Source organism: Tachyglossus aculeatus, chromosome 21 (assembly GCF_015852505.1).
Source record: "Tachyglossus aculeatus isolate mTacAcu1 chromosome 21, mTacAcu1.pri, whole genome shotgun sequence".
NCBI classification, from domain to species: Eukaryota; Metazoa; Chordata; class Mammalia; order Monotremata; family Tachyglossidae; genus Tachyglossus; species Tachyglossus aculeatus.
This window is the reverse complement of record NC_052086.1, coordinates 65653494-65672355: the sequence shown is the minus strand read 5'-3', so window position 1 is coordinate 65672355 and position 18862 is coordinate 65653494. Positions and strand designations below refer to the sequence as shown.

Below are 18862 nucleotides of genomic sequence, written 5' to 3'. Positions count from 1 at the left end.
TGTCTCACAGTCAGGTATCGAATCCTGAAGCAGCGTGGCTCAGTGGAAAGAGCACGGACTTTGGAGTCAAAGGTCATGGGTTCAAATCCTGATTCCGCCAATTGTCAGCTGTGTGACTTTGGGCAAATCACTTAACTTCTCTGGGCCTCAATTCCCTCATCTGTAAAATGGGGATTAAGACTGTGAGCCCCACGTGGGACAACCTGATCCCCTTGTATCCGCCCAGCACTTAGAACAGTGCTTTGCACATAGTAAGCGCTTAACAAATACCATTATTATTATTAATCCCCATTTTACAGATGAGAAAACTAAGACACAAATTTAATAATGATGGCATTTATTAAGCGCTTAAGAGACTTGCCTATGGTCACACAGCAGGCAAATGGCAGAACCTGGATTAGAACCCTGATCCTCTGGCTTCCCAGTCCACATTCTTTCCTCTCGTCTATGCTACTTCTTTGAAGTGGAAGGTTTGGGGGGTTTTCTGTTGGGGTTTTTTTTTGTATCTGGATCCTCTGAGCATTGTATAAGGGCATTTGATTGGTTCAGGTTCCAATATCTTAATAATAACTTTATCCTAAAGGCTGCATAAAGCACTCAATTCTAGTGGTCTCTGGATTGAAACTAAAAGGGGCAAAAATTTCAGTATTTTGCATAATGGGCTCTTTTCTTTGTATTCTCCAATCTTTTATGGTCTGACAGAGCTTTAGTTCGAGGACTTTGGATTGGATTCCAGCCATTCTTTTCAGCCAGATGTTGCCTGCATACTGTAATATATAAATCAATTTTCAATGGCCATGTATATGTGTATATAGTGTCCTTTGGTTTTGAAACTGGGGCTATTGAATTAAAAAAAATAAATAGCGAGAGTGCTACAGATAAGTGATAAAGCGAACAACCCCTTCCATATCTTCTGCACAGAATACCTCTTTGTTGCACTGTTGCTATGTTCACCAAACTGCCAGTAATATTTCTGTTTCTTTCTCTTATTATTTTGGTATTTGTTAAGCACTTACTATGTGCTAAGCACTGTACCAAGTTTTTTTAAATGTTATTTGTTAACCACTTACTACGTGACTGACTGAGCCTTCATTTCCTCTTCTCCCATTCCCTTCTGAGTCGCTTTTGTACCTGGACCTTATCCACTTTGAGATGGTAGTTGAAGTTACACGAGTGAATGAGTTCTCCAAGGGAGAGGGTACAGATGGAGGAATAGAAGGAGACCTAGAACTGAGCCTTCAGGGACTCCCACAGTTAAAAGGTGGGAGGTAGGGAAGTTGGTGAAAAACAATGAGAGGTGAAAAAATTCAGAGCTGACAAATAACATTTCACGCATCCCTACAATTTGGGCAAAGCACAATGTACAAATAGAGAAGCAGCATGGCTCAGTGGAAAGTGTACGGGCTTTGGAGTCAGAGGTCATGGGTTCAAATCCTGGCTCCGCCACTTTTCAGCTATGTGACTTTGGGCAAGTCACTTCTCTGGGCCTCAGTTACCTCACCTGTAAAACGGGGATTAAGACTGTGAGCCCCCCATAGGACAACCTGATCACCTTGTAGCCTCTCAGTGCTTAAAACAGTGCTTTGCACATAGTAAGCGCTTAATAAATGCCACCATTATCATTATTATTAAATAGGGGAACAGGAACACGCTCCCCTAACACAGCTAAGAATTGACTACATTGTGAGATCATCAGTAGTTACTCATTCTCCTCTCCAAACAGGTCCTCCTTGACCACTGGCTTTAAGACATTCCATCAACCCTCGCATTCCTACTTATCCACTCTTCTCCAGCTGCTCCCCAACTCACACTCTTCATTCCTCTCAAGATAACCTACTCCCTGTGCATGGTTCTTGTCTCTCACACCCTCTTTCTTCAGCCTAGAACTCCCTATCTCTCAACCAATTGTATTATTGAGTGCCTACATTGTGCCAAGCACTAGACTAAATACTTGGGAGAGTACAGCGCTCCGATCACAGCAAGTGTTCAATAACCACCACTGACTGATTACCACAGAGGGAGAAGACAATCAATCAGTGGTACTTATTGAGTGATTATTATGTGCCGAGCACTGAACTAAGTGCTTGGGAGAGTACAACACAACAGAATTAGCAGACAGGTTCTCTGCCCATTATCAACTAATGGGGGAAAGACACAAAATAACTTACAAATAGGAGGAGCAATACTAGACTATGAACAATGTGCAATGAGAGGCTGTGATTCCAAAATACCTAAAGTATTGCAAAAATTAAGATTATAATCCTGGGGGAGGCCACGACATGAGGAGATGAAAAATTAATCTGGGAAAACCTACTGGAGGAGAAGGGATTTCAGAAGGTCTGCAAATGAATGAGTCCCAAGAAGACAGTGTGGGTTCCCAGAGCTGTAGAAACAGGCCAGGAGGTGGCAAAAAACATGACACAATCCTGGATCAAAAAATCTAAAGCCAAGCCATAGTACGAAACTTGTGCTGTTTCATTTGGGTATGTAATGAATGACATTATTGGTCACAATATTCCATTTCAAATTCAAAGTATTATTTTCTTAATGTAGGACAGGTTGGTAGTTCTAAAAATTAAACTTGTTTGTAATACGTCTTTGATGCCTGGCTACCTATCTTCCCATTCCCTGGGAAAGCCCGGATGACCATAAGGGGTAGAATAAACTTTCTAGTGTAGTAGAGGAAGGTTTCATCAGGTGCAGAAGCTATTGCCCATTTCACCTCACCTGTGGGGGGTTTTCTAGCCAATCCCCTGGGATTACGAAGGGACTCCTGCGTAAGTGTGGCTTAGTGGAAAGAGCATAGAGTCAAAGGTTTGGGTCCTAATCCCAGCTCTGCCACTTACCTGCTGGGTGACCTTGGGCAAGTCACTTACCTTCTCTGTGCCTTAGTTCCCTCATTGTAAAATAGGGATTCAATATCTGTTCTCCCTCCCACTTAGATTAGACTGTGAATCCCAAGTGGGAGGGGGACTGTGTTCGACCTGATTTGTCCCAGTGCTTAGTACAGTGATTGGCATTTAAATATTACAATCATTACAATATGAAAAACTTCATATATAATTCTAGATTTGGAAAATAGGGAGACTTACCATTAACGGCCTTTTCATAATTTTTCCCTAGGTTTATTAAATTCCGTAGCCCTGGATTGAACTGTTCCATGACATTCTAAAAAATAAAAAATAAATACAAAAGATGTTATAAATGAAGCAAAAACAAGAACTTTCGGATTTATTATGTAAGATTTTTTAAATGGATATTATAAAAGGAGAGAGCTGATTAGAAAAATATTTTGCTTCATATGCCACTCCAGCAGTTTGCCAAACCTTTAGGTGCTCCATGCAATCTCCAGAAAATGGAGCAAAGTCCTGCCATTCAACCCTCTTTCATCAGAGTGCAGGGAGTACAGGTCAAAGAAACCCTATCTTGAATTGAGCAGGTACCATAATGTTCCTCACACTGTGATCTGCAGATCATTGATGGCCTACAAGGAGCCTCATAGTAGCTCTGGCAACCACAGGGAGAGGGTGTCCCCGTTTTTCCTCCAGTTCCCTTCCTTAAGCCTGAAGGCCACATGCAATGTTTCATATTGGCTCTTCGCCTGACTCCCCAGCTCACTTTCTAATTACCACACTAGTCAATTGTATTTGTTGAGCACTTGATGCATCCAAGCGCTTATTACAGTGCTCTGCACACAGTAAGCGCTCAATAAATATGATTGAATGAATGCAGAGCTCTGTACTAAGCACTTGGGAGAGTATAACAATAACAGTCACATTCCCTGCCCACAACAAGCTTACAGTGTACACTATCCACTGTCCTGAGTCCTTGCTCAGGCAGTAACCCCCAACCTGTTGCTCCCTTCAATTCCCCAGACCAATCCTCCACAACTCAAATCCTTCCCAAAATGTCACCTCCTCCAGAAAGCTTTTCCCAATTCCTTGCTGAAGCCCCTAGCCCTTAGTCACCCTTAGTATATAAATATTTATATCCATCCTCACCAGTTACATAAATATATACATTCAATGATTTATTCTGTAACTTCATTAACACCTATTTTTATTCTCATTCTTCCTCCTTCTCCCACTGGCTGCAGATCAGTTTTGTCTGTCTCCTCCATTAGGTTGTACGTTCCTTGAGGACAGATTTGCTGGGTTTATTTCTGTTGTATTCATGAAAGCTTATTACAGTGCTTTGCGATGACTGACTGATGTTATTCTTATAAAAGGGTTGTTGCTATGTTCTCTTGGTTTAACAGTGGTGTTCTGAGGGAAGCAGCTGGGAACAGTACAAGTCAGGTGGCTGAGAATCCACCTCACTTCCTCCAAGAAAGTTGTTGTGGGGAAATTCCTGTCAATTACTTTAGTAGTTAGACTGGTGAACATCATGTTGAGCAGGCACCATGTCCTACCTGCTTAACTGGTCTCTACCCCAGTGCTTAGAACAGTGCTTGACACAACTGCTTAAATACCATAATTATTATTATTAACGTGACTATGTTTACATATCTGTCTGCTTGCATTTTTAGAGAATGAACTTTATATATTCTTTTACACTATGCTGTGGATTAAGCAACTATATGACTCCCTCCCACTTAGACTTTGAGCTGTTGGAGAGCAGGGACCATGACTCTTACTTCTGCTACAATTCCTGAGCATCTGGTACGTACAGCCTCCTAAACACCAGGGGCTTTCACTAAATGCCGTTGATGATGACTTTTGTTTGAAAAGTTCTCACGGGCTGGTTTTGGCCACCTCCAGCAAATGTACATTAAATCTTTAGTCATCTGCATGCCAAAGACTTTTTCCTGAAAAGTATCTCAACATGACATTTTATTATTTTTCCAGGTTGATCACTAGCATTTACTTCCAGAGTTCAAGTACTCATCATCATCAGTGGTATTTATTGAGTGCTTACTGTGTACAGAACACTGAACTAAGCACTTGGAAGAGTACAACAGAGTTGTTAGACACATTCCCTGACCAGAACAAAATCCAACAATTGCTCTCTCCACTTCAAAGCCTTACTGAAGGTACATCTACTCCAAGAGGCCTTCCCAGACTAAGCTCCTTTTTCCTCTTCTCCCACTCCTTTCTGGGTCAACCTGACTTGCTCCCATTGTTCTTCCCCCCTCCCAGCCCCACGGCACTTATGTACAGACATATAATTTATTTGTACTGATATCTGTCTCCCCCCTTCTAGACTATAAATTCGTTGTGGGCAGGAATGTGTCGGTTTATTGTTGTATTGTACTCTCCTAAGTGATAATGGCATTTGTTAAGTGCTTACTATGCGCAAAGCATTGTTCTAAGCAGTGGGGGGAATACAAGGTGAGCAGGTTGTCCCAAGTGGGGTTCAGTCTTAATCCCAATTTTACAGATGAGGTAATCCTGAAACTTCAGAACCAAGAACCTGGTTGGAAGACATGAGTAGAGTGATAGTAGCTTGTGAGGTGCCAATTGCACTCTTGTCCCCGCTTGTCATGTTCCCACTGGGGCATGGAGGGCAATGTGTGAACATGAGAGTAAGTGGGCAGAGGTATGATGTCATGTGGAATAGGAGTGGGTGGCACATTTTTCCCTGCCTCAGGGTCTAGGGCCTGAAACCAGCTTTGAGTCCACCTCCACACTCCTGATTATTCAATTAGATAAGAAGGATTTCAGAGAATACACCAATGTTCAAATATTTCTCCTCCCCTAGTACCATGTCTCAAGAACCTATGTGGACACACCTAGAGTAGCTTTTATTTTCATTTTGCATTTAAATAATCAGATTAGCTTTATAGATAGAATCAAACATTAAGGTTGCTAAATACTCTATAATTAGCCCAAATGAAGCATCAATTAATTTAACAAGGAGGACTCTAGAAGGCATTTTCTACTGGTGGTGTCAGTAAATACTGATTTGGTTTGGCTTGCCAAATTGCATTTAATCTAATTTATTTAACTAGAGGAAATCCTTGAGCAAGTACTCCCAGCTCTTGGCTGCTTTGTTTATTTCTTCTGGGGATTTCTTTTTTAACAAAATAGAAGCATTTATGTTGAGATAAACAGAGAGATTTAGCTATATTTAACTGTGACAGAGAGGTTGACAATAAATCAGAGTTCTTGATTAAAATTCAGAGATTTAGATCCCATTTCTGCGTCTTCTACCAATTCTCTCTGAGGTCCAGAGTACTACTGCCTGAGTTTTGGGTTAGAATTCACTTAAGATTGACTTGGCAGCTCAAAGGTGCATCATTTCTCCTTTCCAACTGCAGGACTGAGTGGAGAAATGTTCAGAAATCACAGCGGCCTCATTTCTGACTTGGCATTTCCAATCATTTTGAATTTCACTGTGCAGTCAACTCTAAAGTTACAACTGGCATCATGGCAATAGACGCAGAACAGAAAGCTTTCCACTACAGACCAGTGGCCCCCACATCAGAAAGGGGCCCCTGTAGTCATGAGGGAAAAATATGCAAAAAGAATTCACTTGAAGATAACTCAAACTGGAAGAGGTGCACCAGCCCTCCTTCTTTTACCAATCCCAATTCTAAACTGTATGCCTTATTTCCAACCCTGGTTGTCCTTTATGCTCAAGATACATTTGTCTGGGCAGGTCCCTACAGGTATACATGGGGCTCACTCTGAGCTTTTGTACGGTTTGGAATCTACTTCGAAGGTGAAATTAAAATCGGAATTTCATTTATCTGAAAAGCTGCTCTCTCAATTTCACGTGGCAAGTTTGTTAGAGTAGTAGGAGAGTAAAGATTTGTGCATAAGTTATTTGACTAGTGGAAAATCCCTTAATTTTAGCACTGTAATTACAAAAAGTAAGCCAAAGATAATTTCAAATGTTATGTATGTTTTAATTTTAGCGGTAAATTGGAAATATCCTAAAGAACTAAAATTCACAACAAAAAAATCATATCTTCTCATCCAGAGCATCAGAAGTTAAGCAAAAATGGACTTCAGGCTACAGTGAATTTTCTATTTAAAATCCAACAAGGTCATTCTGTCTGGACAAAGGCATGGGAGAAAATCTTTTTTTTTTTTTTGGAAGAGTATAATGGGTTATTCCTGTGTCATCTTTTTTATGCACTTGACAATCTCTCAGAGGGTTGAAAGGTATTTGATGGATGTTTCCTGATGCACCAGAATTTATGGTTCCATCTTCTATGTTCCCTTCCATGTATTACTGTGGCTACTAATGATCTTTCATTATTTAGATCATTTTTTTGAAAATATGTATACATAAAACAAGAGTAATTAAAAATTTTCATTCTTTTTGAGGTAGCTATTTACATCCCTATGAAAAATACATCAATAAGATTTTAATACTATATTTTATCACTTTAAGGAATATTGTATTTTACACTCTTATGGCATTCACAGGCCAGTTATATTTACTAATCTTCCGCTCCAATTCACTTATTTGAAAGCTCTACAGATACTATAGCCCTGAGCCGATTAGATAAATCAAGTGTGTGTTAATAGAACAGCTGCCCGCACCTTCATTAATTACATTAATAACCCTCTGCTCTCCGTTGCTTTGCTGCTATCTACTGATAGGCTCTAAAGGGTGACATCAATGCTTTTCCTAAATGTTTCTTCCATCCACAGATGCTTTCCTATAACATCATTCTTTTGTTATCGTTCTTTTTTCTCCCCACATAAAATACCATTGAAGTTATTTACTGATCACCTACTGTATGCAGATCCTTGTACCAGGCACTTTGAAACATACAGTAGGAATAAAAGATCCAGTCCCTGGCTTCTAGGTGTTTACAATCTATTGGATAAGATAAGCCCTTAACACACAACAGGAAAAGAGAGATGTAGTTACAAATGATAAAGAAGCTAACAAATTGAGAACCTTTAAGAGATGTACACACATCTTAAAATGGCAAATAAGGTGTGGCATGATCTGGAAGGTGGGAGATTAATCAGGAAGTGTCTCTTGGTGGAGTTAACTTTTTAGGAGAACTTTCAAGGGGAAGAGGAAAGTGGCTGGTGGTTTAAAGTGGGGAGGGAGTTCCAAGCAGGGGTAAAGATATGGGTCAGCAATGGGAGAGTCATGAGGTCATTAGAAGATTTGCTTAGGAAGTGAGAAGGGGGCTAGCTATGGCTCAGGAGACCACAGAGAATGATTAACCTTTATCTACCCCAGCACTTGGGCCAAAGCAGATCCCTGAGAGTGGCCTGATGTTTGTTCGGTCAGAAGTTCCGCTGTAATCAGCCTGAAGTCTCCCTGTCCCTCAGCCTGTGCAGAACAGACTGGACCTCCCTGGAGCAGCATGGGACTATTAAGGCGCTTGGACTAGATTTCCCCCAGAACTTGTAGTTCTAAGACCAATGAACAGTCTTATGCCTCACTGAACTTCACTGAATATAGTAGATAATTCTGATTCTCACTGTTGGGAATGTGTAACTCTCCTCCAGACTGTAAGCCCTTTGTGGTCCCCCAGAACTTGTAGTTCTAAGACCAATGAACAGTCTTACGCCTCACTGAACTTCACTGAATATAGTAGATAATTCTGATTCTCACTGTTGGGAATGTGTAACTCTCCTCCAGACTGTAAGCCCTTTGTGGTCCCCAAGAACTTGTAGTTCTAAGACCAATGAACAGTCTTACGCCTCACTGAACTTCACTGAATATAGTAGATAATTCTGATTCTCACTGTTGGGAATGTGTAACTCTCCTCCAGACTGTAAGCCCTTTGTGGTCAGGGTACCTGTCTGCTAAGTCTGTTCTGTAACGCTCTCCCAAGCACTTAGTACAGTGCTGTGCACATAGTCCGTGCTTGAAAAATACTACTGATTGATACGTTCCCTAGCATGATCTTGCCAGGCAACGAAAGAAAGAGTCCTGATCAAGGCAATCAGAGAACAGGTCAGTTTAGGCAGGATTAGGAGGGGGCCAGAGTAGTTGCAAGGATAATGAAGAGCCCACTGGGCGGCCCTGTACTAAACGCTGGGAAGAACAATAAGAAGTGACTCTTTACTTGGCCAGAAAGCTGCTACTCTATTTTCTAATGGGGAAAACAGATGTAAAAATATTTGCATATAGAGTTATCAAAATAAACACCAGAATTGAATAAGCATTTATACAAAAGAGCTGAGGGCGAGTATAAAGTTCCTAAGTGCTAGAGATCATTGGTGGGTGTGTACACCTTGGGATGGTAAAAAGCAGAGATTTCAGGAGGACTTTGAACGTGCAGGTAGTGTGGTCCTTCAGATTTAGGTGGGGAGGGACCTTCTAAGACCCCTACCCCCTTCCCCTCCCCACAGCACTTGTGTATATTTGTACATATTTATTACTATATTTATTTTATTAATGATGTGTATATATCTATAATTCTATTGATCTATTTTGATGATATTGACACCTGTTTACTTGCTTTGTTTTGTTCTCTGTCTTTCCGTTCTAGACTGTGAGCCCGTTGTTGGGTAGAGGCTGTCTCTTTCTGTTGCTGAACTGTACTTTCCAAGCGCTCAGCAGTGCTCTGCACACAGTAAGTGCTCAATAAATACGATTGAATGAATGAATGAATGAACAAACCAGGAAAGCTGTGTGAGTGAGGAGTTGGAGATGGGAGATTCAAGAGCAAGAAACAGTTAACAAGCTTAGCTTGGGTGGGACAAAGGGAGTAAGCTGGGGAAAATGGGCAGAGAGAACTGATAGATAAGAATGGGGTGAGTTGGTGCAGAGTCTTGATGTCAATTGTGAGTTTTTGTTTGAGGTGGAGGGACGTGAAAAGTCAGTGGAAGATTCTGAGAAGAAAGGTGTGGGCTGAGTGACACTTCAAGAAGATGATCCATGCAACATTGTATAGCATAAGTTGGAAGCAGGGAGACAAGTGAGAAGGCTGATGCTATAGCAATTTTGTTATGGTCATTTCTTGGACCAAGGTGGCAGGTGATTAGGTGGATAGGAAGGGGAGAATCCATAAGATGTAGTATAGGGAGATCTTTCCAGATAAGTAAAGAAACAGTGCTGATTAAAGGTGATGAGAAACCTGAACCAGCAGAGGAAAAAGGAGGGAAAGATGAGAAAGAAAGCAGTGTGGCCTAATGGACAGAGCACAGGCCTAGAAGTCAGAAGGACCTGGGTTCTAATCCCAGCTCCACCACTTTTTGCTGTGTCCTTGGGCAGGTCCCTTAACTTCTCTGTGCCTCAGTTACCTCATCTGTGAAATGGGGGTTCAGACTGGGAGCCCCATGTGGGACATGGACAGTATCCAACCTAATTATCATGCATCTATCTACAATGCCTGCCTACATGTTTTGTTTTGTTGTCTGTCTCCCCCTTCTAGACTGTGAGCCCATTTTTGGTAAGGACCATCTTTACATGTTGCCAACTTGTGCTTCCCAAGCGCTTAGTACAGTGCTCTGCACAGAGTAAGCGCTCAATAAATACACTTGAATGAATGCCAGGCACATAGTAAGGGCTTATAAATCCCATTAAAAAAGAAAGAAACAGGGCACAGTACAAGAAGAAGTCTGAGAACTATAGCCAGATGTGAGCCCAATCACATCTACCACCTGTCAATCAATTGTACTTATTGAGCGCTTACTGTGTGCCGAGCACTGTACTAAGCGCTTGGGAAGTACAAGTTGGCAACATACAGAGACAGTCCCTACCCAACAGTGGGCTCACAGTCTAAAAGGGGGGGTATGGAGCTTAGATGACTAGAGCCCCCTTCCTCACTGTTACATATAGAGAGTTATGTGCCAACATGGCCCCACATCCCCACTAGACTGTAAGTTTTTTGTTGGCAGGGATTATGTCTGCCAACTCTGTTGTACTTTACTATCCCAAGAGCTTAGTACAGTGCTCGGCACATAGTAAGCCCATAATTAATACTATCGATGATGACTGTTCTTCCCATTGGCAGAAAAACATGTACAACTTGGCTGACTTTTCTTGTTTAGGTTTTAGGAGATATTGCTATGTCCTCACCAAATAACTGGAGGATGGCACAGATCCTGAAATGTCTTCCCACTTCAATGCGTCTGATTAGTTTAATTTTGCTGTTAAAATTACAAAATGAATTGGAGGTATACCCAGACAAATCCTGCTTAATATTTCTTCATAAAATAATGATTGAAATGCTAAAGATGATGCTTATGGTGTGCAGATCACGGCTGTATGTACTGGAAGAAAGGATACAGGTGCGACACACAGTCCATGACAAGCTCCTCTGATGACAAGAGGGTCCTCAGGTTTGTTATCAGAGAGCATCCTTGAGTTCCAGGGGCAGACCAGTAAGCCACAGCCTGCCAATACGGAGCAAGAACCATTGCTGCCATTTAGGTTTCACTTCTGACCTCCATTTGATTCCACAAGGCAGGGAAATGACTGTGCTCTCCGCCAAAACACTAACGTCTTTACTCCCACGGCACCAATCCCCTCATTCAAGAGTCATAACTGCCTATTTTTGTAATGAATTTTAAGGAGGCAAAAATAGCCTATCAGTCGAAGTCTGAAGGAAATACACTAGGGTTATTCCACAAAGTATTCTATTGAGTGAAAACTGGTATGTGAAAAAAGTTTCTCACCATACGAAATCATAGTCTTTGTTCCATTTAAAAAGTCTTCAATTCATATCACCCGTTTGGCAGTTTTAGGCTTTGAAACAATCGAGGCCCTTGCAGGAGAGGTTCTTTCCTTTGAATTTATTACTTGTTTTTCATTTCATGACACACCTTTCCAAAACAATGGCTTGGCAGGCAGGAACACCTAGCTAAACAAAATGTATTTTCCCTATGGCTTCAGGTCTTACATTCAGCTGGCTGCTCCTTTTACCTCCCATATCGACTAATTATTCTTGCTACCTATATAATGAGGTGGTCATCTCTAGTAAGAGACTTATATTTTGAAAATGTACACTGAGTCAAACTAAGAGACATTGATATTTCTTTTCAACAAGCCTAGCTGGATTCTGCAATATTTTCAAAAACTTCATATTGGGCAGGTTTCAGAGCTAAAATCCAAGAGGATTCTAAATGAAGGTCAAAGACTGCTTTTTACAATTCAACCGGAGGTTCAATTAACTGCGTTACTTCATCAGGTACCTGCCATAATTTTAAAAATCAAAATCCAAGAAGGGAGAACAAGTTTTCAAAAGAGAAATGGAAATGCACCTTTTTTTTGGAAAAAAACAAAAAAACTAAACCATGTCCATTAAGATGTGTGATAGGGAAAACCAGTTCCCAAACTCCCTTATAAAGCTCCAAATGGCTGAAGAGGCCTCTGGATTTCTAGGCTGGAGCTGTACCTCTCCCCTCTGGGCCCAGTCCTCGTGTTTTTAACTCGCTTTCCCACCTGCTGTAGCACAGGGCAGGCACAGAAATAATAATAATAATTATTATTATGGGATTTGTTAAGCACTTAATTACTATGTGCCAGGCACTGTACTAAGCACTGTGGTGAATAAAAGCATATCAGGTTGGACACAGTCCCTGTCCCGCATGGGGCTCACAGCCCCAATCCCCATTTTGTAGGTGGTACCTGAGGCCCAGAGAAGTGAAGTCACTTGCCCAATGTCACAGAGCAGAGAATTGTTGGAGCCGGAATTAAAACTCAGGTCCTTCTGACACCCAGGTCGATGCTCTATCCATTAAGCCACACTGCAGTAGTGGGAACAGAGGGCTGGAAACCAATGAGCTCCTATATGTCTCTCTGTGGTTCTTGGCTCTGAGTTCCTTGAGGAATAGCTCCTTTCTGGTTAGCTCTCTGTTTAAACCAGCTTTTCTTCCCCAACCGTCTATCTATCTAGTGCTAGGAGAGAAGTGACTTAGTGAGAAGAAAAACGGCTGGGAAACTTCTTCTTCCCCTTTCCTTTCCTCCCTAAGGTCAGCGGCTCTCAAGGGGCCCACCTGGTTAGCTTAATTCATTCAATCATATTTACTGAGCACTTACTGTCTGCAGAGCACTGTACTACGCACTTGGGAGAATACAATGTATAGCTGCATCACCTTCCCTGTTTCTCTGTTCAACTGCTAGAACTACGGTTCTTCAGGGAATCAATTTTTACCCAGCAGGTTTGACGATAATAATAATTACTATTATTACTATAGCTAGGCAGGGATACATACCATACAAGCAGATCAGACACAGTCCCTGTCCCACATGGGATTCACAGTCTAATGGGGAGGGAGAAAGGGTGTTGAATACTGAATCCTAATTTTACCAGTAAGGTAACTGGGGCACAAAGAGAGACTTGCCTATGGTCACACAGCAGGAGGTAGGATTAGAACCCAGATCTCTTGATTATGCTTCTCCATGGTCTCAGTGCTATGGCTTGAATTAAACGTTTCCTTTTTAATCATCTCTACCCATCCTACCTCACCTCCCTGATCTCCTCCTTGAGCCCAGCCTGCACATTCCAATCCAGTGCCAGCTTACTCACTGTGACCCAATCTTGTCTATCTCCCTGCTGACCCCTTTCCCATGTCCTCTCCCTTACCTGGAACTCCCTTCCCCTCCATATCCACCAGATCACCACTCTCTCCACCTCCAAAGCATTATTAAAGGTCGCAACTCCTCCAAGAGGTCTTCCCCTATTAAGCCTCTTTTTCCTGGACTCACTCTCCCTTCTGTTTCATCTATACACTTGGATCCGTGACCTTTGGACATTTGATATTCACCCCAACCCTACAGCACTTATGTATGTATCTTTAAATTATATATTATAAATTAGTTATTTACTCACATAGTCTGTCTCCCCATCTAGTCTGTAAACTCATTATGGGCAGGGTATGTGTCTGCTAATTCCATTGCATTGTACTCTCCCAAGCATTTAGTACAGTGCTCTACACATAGTAAGTGCTCAATAAATACCACTGACTGATTGATTAAATCTACACCCTCCTAATTAAGGCTGGGTATGCCACATAAAACGAGGACTGTGTCCAACATGATTATCTTGTATCTATCCTAGCACATAATACAGTGCTCGGCAGACGGCAAGTGCTCAACAAGTACCAGAACAATATTTTTTTTAATTTCAGAGGCAGGCATTATAAAAAAAAAAGAATGTTGAGCAAAAACAAGTGGGGAGTGTGCAAAAGGAAAGAGAAAGTTCAAAAAAACTTCTCCCTGGCAGAGCCAGGGAGGCAAAGGACATTAAAGAAAAGGAACACCATGATGGTTAGTCCATAATAAATTATATTTTGACAGGCTTGGAGAAATACTGGTGAACATATCTGCATTTAGATCTCCTACTTTAAGGAAAGGACTATTTATTAGTCCTTCAAATCCCTCCGTTCACACATTTATCAAGTGGCTAAGTGGCGCAAGAATGGTTCCAAATCCTACAAGCCTTATCTTTTTCTAAATTCCAAATTATCTCAATGATCCTTACTCAAGCACACTTTTTGGAAGTAGTCATCTTCAAAAATTGACATGGAAAAATAAGTAAATAGAGAATTCAAATAAATAGCTGGCACTTGGATGTTAGAGTACTAGAAGCCTTCCTTGATTTCAGACACAACAGATCCCAAATTAAAGAGTAACAGTAGAAAAATGGGGCAATCACATATTTTTCCTTTCCTTCAGGTTCTATGCTAGCAAGTAAAAGATCTCATAGGTTCTGCCCTGATGATTCCTCTGCTGCCCGCCTTCTATCTCTCCTTGACGCTGCCAACCTCTTGCTCCACCCCACCCCACCCACTCACCAACTTGGTCATACCCTCGACCTCATCATCTCCTACTGCTGCACTGTGTCCACCCTCACCAACTCTGAAATCCCTCTCTCTGATCATAATTTTCTCACCTGCCTCCTCACTCACACTCCTTTCCCCTGTAAATCCATATTACTCCCTCACAGAGATCTCTGCTCTCTTGACCCCATCCATCTTCCTGAGCGCCTCACACCCCACCTCGCCTCCCTCTCCTCTCTACCCAGTCTTGATGATCAGATTACTGCTCTCAACTCTACCCTTTCTACTCAGCTAGACTCACTCATTCCCCTTTCCCTTCTCCGCTCTTGTACCACTAACCCACAGCCCTGGATCACTGCCACTGTCCGCCTCCTTCGCTCTTATGCTCGAGCTGCCGAATGCTGCTGGCGAAAGTCTAAACACCATGCCAACCTCGTTCACTTCAAGTTTATCCTTTCCTGCCTTAATTCAGCCCTCTCCTCTGCCAGACAAAATATTTCTCCTCCCTTATTGACACCCATGCCCATCATCCCCATCAGCTCTTCCGTACATTCAACTTCCTTCTCAAGCCCCCGGTTCCTCCCCCTCCTCCTTCCCTCACCCCCAACGATCTGGCCTCCTACTTCATTAACAAAATTAAATCCATCAGGTCCGACCTCCCCAAAGTCACTCCCCCGCCCTTCTCCAACCCCCCGGCTCTCAACACTCTCTGCTACTCTCCCATCCTTCCCAGCGGTATCCTCAGAGGAGCTCTCCTCCCTCCTCTCATGTGCTACTCCGGCCACCTGTGCTTCTGACCCCATTCCCTCTCATCTCATGAAACCTCTCGCTCCGTCCCTCCTTAACTTCCATCTTCAACCGCTCACTCTCCACTGGTTCCTTCCCCTCTGCCTTCAAACATGCCCATATCTCTCCCATCCTAAAAAAAACCCTCTCTTGACCCCACCTCACCTTCTAGTTATCGCCCCATCTCCCTCCTACCATTCCTTCCCAAACTCCTTGAACGAGTTGTCTACACGCGCTGTCTCGAATTCCTCAACAACAACTCTCTCCTCGACCCCCTCCAGTCTGGTTTCCATCCCCTACATTCCACCAAAACTGCCCTCTCAAAGGTCACCAATGACCTCCTGCTTGCCAAATCCAACGGCTCCTACTCTATCCTAATCCTCCTCGACCTCTCAGCTGCCTTCGACACTGTGGACCACCCCCTTCTCCTCAACACGCTATCTGACCTTGGCTTCACAGACTCTGTCCTCTCCTGGTTCTCCTCTTATCTCTCCGGTCGTTCATTCTCAGTCTCTTTTGCAGGCTCCTCCTCCCCCTCCCATCCCCTTACTGCGGGGGTTCCCCAAGGTTCAGCTCTTGGTCCCCTTCTGTTCTCGATCTACACTCACTCCCTTGGTGACCTCATTTGCTCCCACGGCTTCAACTATCATCTCTACGCTGATGACACCCAAATCTACATCTCTGCCCCTGCTCTCTCCCCCTTCCTCCAGGCTCACATCTCCTCCTGCCTTCAGGACATCTCCATCTGGATGTCTGCCTGCCACCTAAAATTCAACATGTCCAAGACTGAACTCCTTGTCTTCCCTCCCAAACCCTGCCCTCTCCCTGACTTTCCCATCATTGTTGACGGCACTACCATCCTTCCCGTCTCACAAGCCTGCAACCTTGGTGTCATCCTTGACTCCGCTCTCTCATTCACCCCTCACATCCAAGCCGTCACCAAAACCTGCCGGTCTCAGCTCCGCAACATTGCCAAGATCCGCCCTTTCCTCTCCATCCAAACCGCTACCCTGCTCGTTCAAGCTCTCATCCTATCCCATCTGGACTACTGCATCAGCCTTCTCTCTGATCTCCCATCCTCGTGTCTCTCCCCACTTCAATCCACACTTCATGCTGCTGCCTGGATTGTCTTTGTCCAGAAACGCTCTGGGCATGTTACTCCCCTCCTCAAAAATCTCCAGTGGCTACCAATCAACCTACGCATCAGGCAGAAACTCCTCACCCTGGGCTTCAAGGCTGTCCATCACCTCGCCCCCTCCTACCTCACCTCCCTTCTCTCCTTCTCCAGCCCAGCCTGCACCCTCCGCTCCTCTGCCGCTAATCTCCTCAACGTCCCTCGTTCTCACCTGTCCCGCCGTGGACCCCAGCCCCACATCATCCCCCTGGCCTGGAATGCCCTCCCTCTGCCCATCCGCCAAGTCTAGCTCTCTTCCTCCCTTCAAGGCCCTACTGAGAGCTCACCTACTCCAGGAGGCCTTCCCAGACTGAGCCCCTTCCTTCCTCTCCCCCTCCTCCCCCCTCTATCCCCCCATCTTACCTCCTTCCCTTCCCCACAGCACCTGTATATATGTACATATGTTTGTACATATTTATTACTCTATTTATTTATTTTACTTGTACATATCTATTCTATTTATTTTATTTTGTTAATATGTCTGGTTTTGTTCTCTGTCTCCCCCTTCTAGACTGTTAGCCCACTGTTGGGTAGGGACTGTCTCTATATGTTGCCAACTTGTACTTCCCAAGCGCTTAGTACAGTGCTCTGCACACAGTAAGTGCTCAATAAATACGATTGATTGATTGATTGATTGGAGTGAAGTAGGAGTCTTTGCCACCACAGAGATTTGAGTTTCACCCGCCACTGGAAGAAGGAAGGACAATTTCCATCAGGGTCTCTCACCACACTTTCTTCAGAGACTAGCTCTTTTCAGAGACAGAGCTGCAGGGAACAAATTATAGGTGGCTTGGGATAAAGGCCATCTGTAATCAATCAATCATATCAGTAAACCAATCAGCATCCTAGCTGATGATCCACACAAAGCATGAAGAAAACCTCAATCACAAGAGCAAAATCTGTTGGGTTATTCACTCCCCCTAAGACACAGAAGAATTTATAGTCCCACACACATGGTTCAGTGGAAAGAGCACAGGCTTGGGAATCAGAGGATGTGGGTTCTAATCCCTGCTCTGCCACTGGAGTGCTGTGTGACTGGGCAAGCTACTTAACTTCTCTGTGCCTCAGTTACCTCATCTGTAAAATGGGGAATAAGACTGTGAGCCCCTCGTGGGATAGCCTGATTACCATAATAATAATAATGGCATTTGTTAAGCGCTTACTATGTGCAAAGCCCTATTCTAAGCTCTGGGGTGGATACAAGGTGATCAGTTTGTCCCATGTGGGGCTCACAGTCTTAATCCCCATTTTACAGAAGCAGCGTGGCTCACTGGAAAAAAGCACAGGCTTTGGAGTCAGTAGTCATGGGTTCAAATCCTGGCTCCATCAATTGTCAGCTGTGTGACTTTGGGCAAGTCACTTAACTTCTCTGTGTCTCAGTTACCTCATGTGTAAAATGGGGATTGACTGTGAGCCCCCTGTGGGGCAACCTGATCACCTTGTAACCTCCCCAGTGCTTAGAACAGTGCTTTGCACATAGTAAGTTCTTAATAAATGCCATTATTATTATTATTATTATTATTATTATTATTATTACAGATGAGAACTGAGACACAGAGAAGTGACTTGCCCAAAGTCACATAGCTGACAAGTGGCAGACCTGGGATTAGAACCCACAACCATGTGTCTACCCCAGTGTTTAGAACAGTGCTTGGCACATAGTAAGCGCTTAACAAATACCATAATTGGTATTATTATAGAGAAGCAGCGTGTCTCAGTGGAAACAGCATGGGCTTTGGAGTCAGAGGTCATGGCTTCAAATCCCAGCTCCAACAATTGTCAGCTGTGTGACTTTGGGCAAGTCACTTCACTTCTCTGTGCTTCAGTTACCTCATCTGTAAAATGAGGATTAAGACTGTGAGCCCCCCATGGGACAACCTGATCACCTTGTAACCTCCCCAGCACTTAGAACAGTGTTTTGCACATAGTAAACACTTAAATGCTATTATTATTATTATTATTATTATTATTATATATATAGGAGAGGTGTCCTTTGTTTTGAAGATGATGGTGCTGATGGTAAAATTCCACGTATGTATGTTCCTGATAATTTTCTCCCTATATTGTTACTATCACATTAAATAGCAGAATAAATTATATCTATCTATATATTCAATGGTTAAGAAGCCAGCACTATTTTGAGAGTGTCCACCTTTAGTCTCTCACCCCTCTCCAGGTAACTGCAGCAACTCTAACTGTAGAGTACTTGAAAGTGTACACCCAGTAGTCCATCACAGGTTCAGTGAATACTTGA

General features: G+C 43.1%; 1 protein-coding gene across 1 annotated transcript in view; it reads right to left on the bottom strand.

Annotated features, from left to right (window-relative positions):
• The window catches only part of BAIAP2L1 (BAR/IMD domain containing adaptor protein 2 like 1), a 99083-nt gene that overhangs the window by 72822 nt on the left and 7399 nt on the right, over nt 1–18862 (bottom strand). The window contains exon 2 of the mRNA XM_038763952.1: nt 3093–3168. Coding sequence (XP_038619880.1) covers nt 3093–3168 — 76 coding nt within the window. The remainder of the gene's footprint in view (nt 1–3092; nt 3169–18862) is intronic.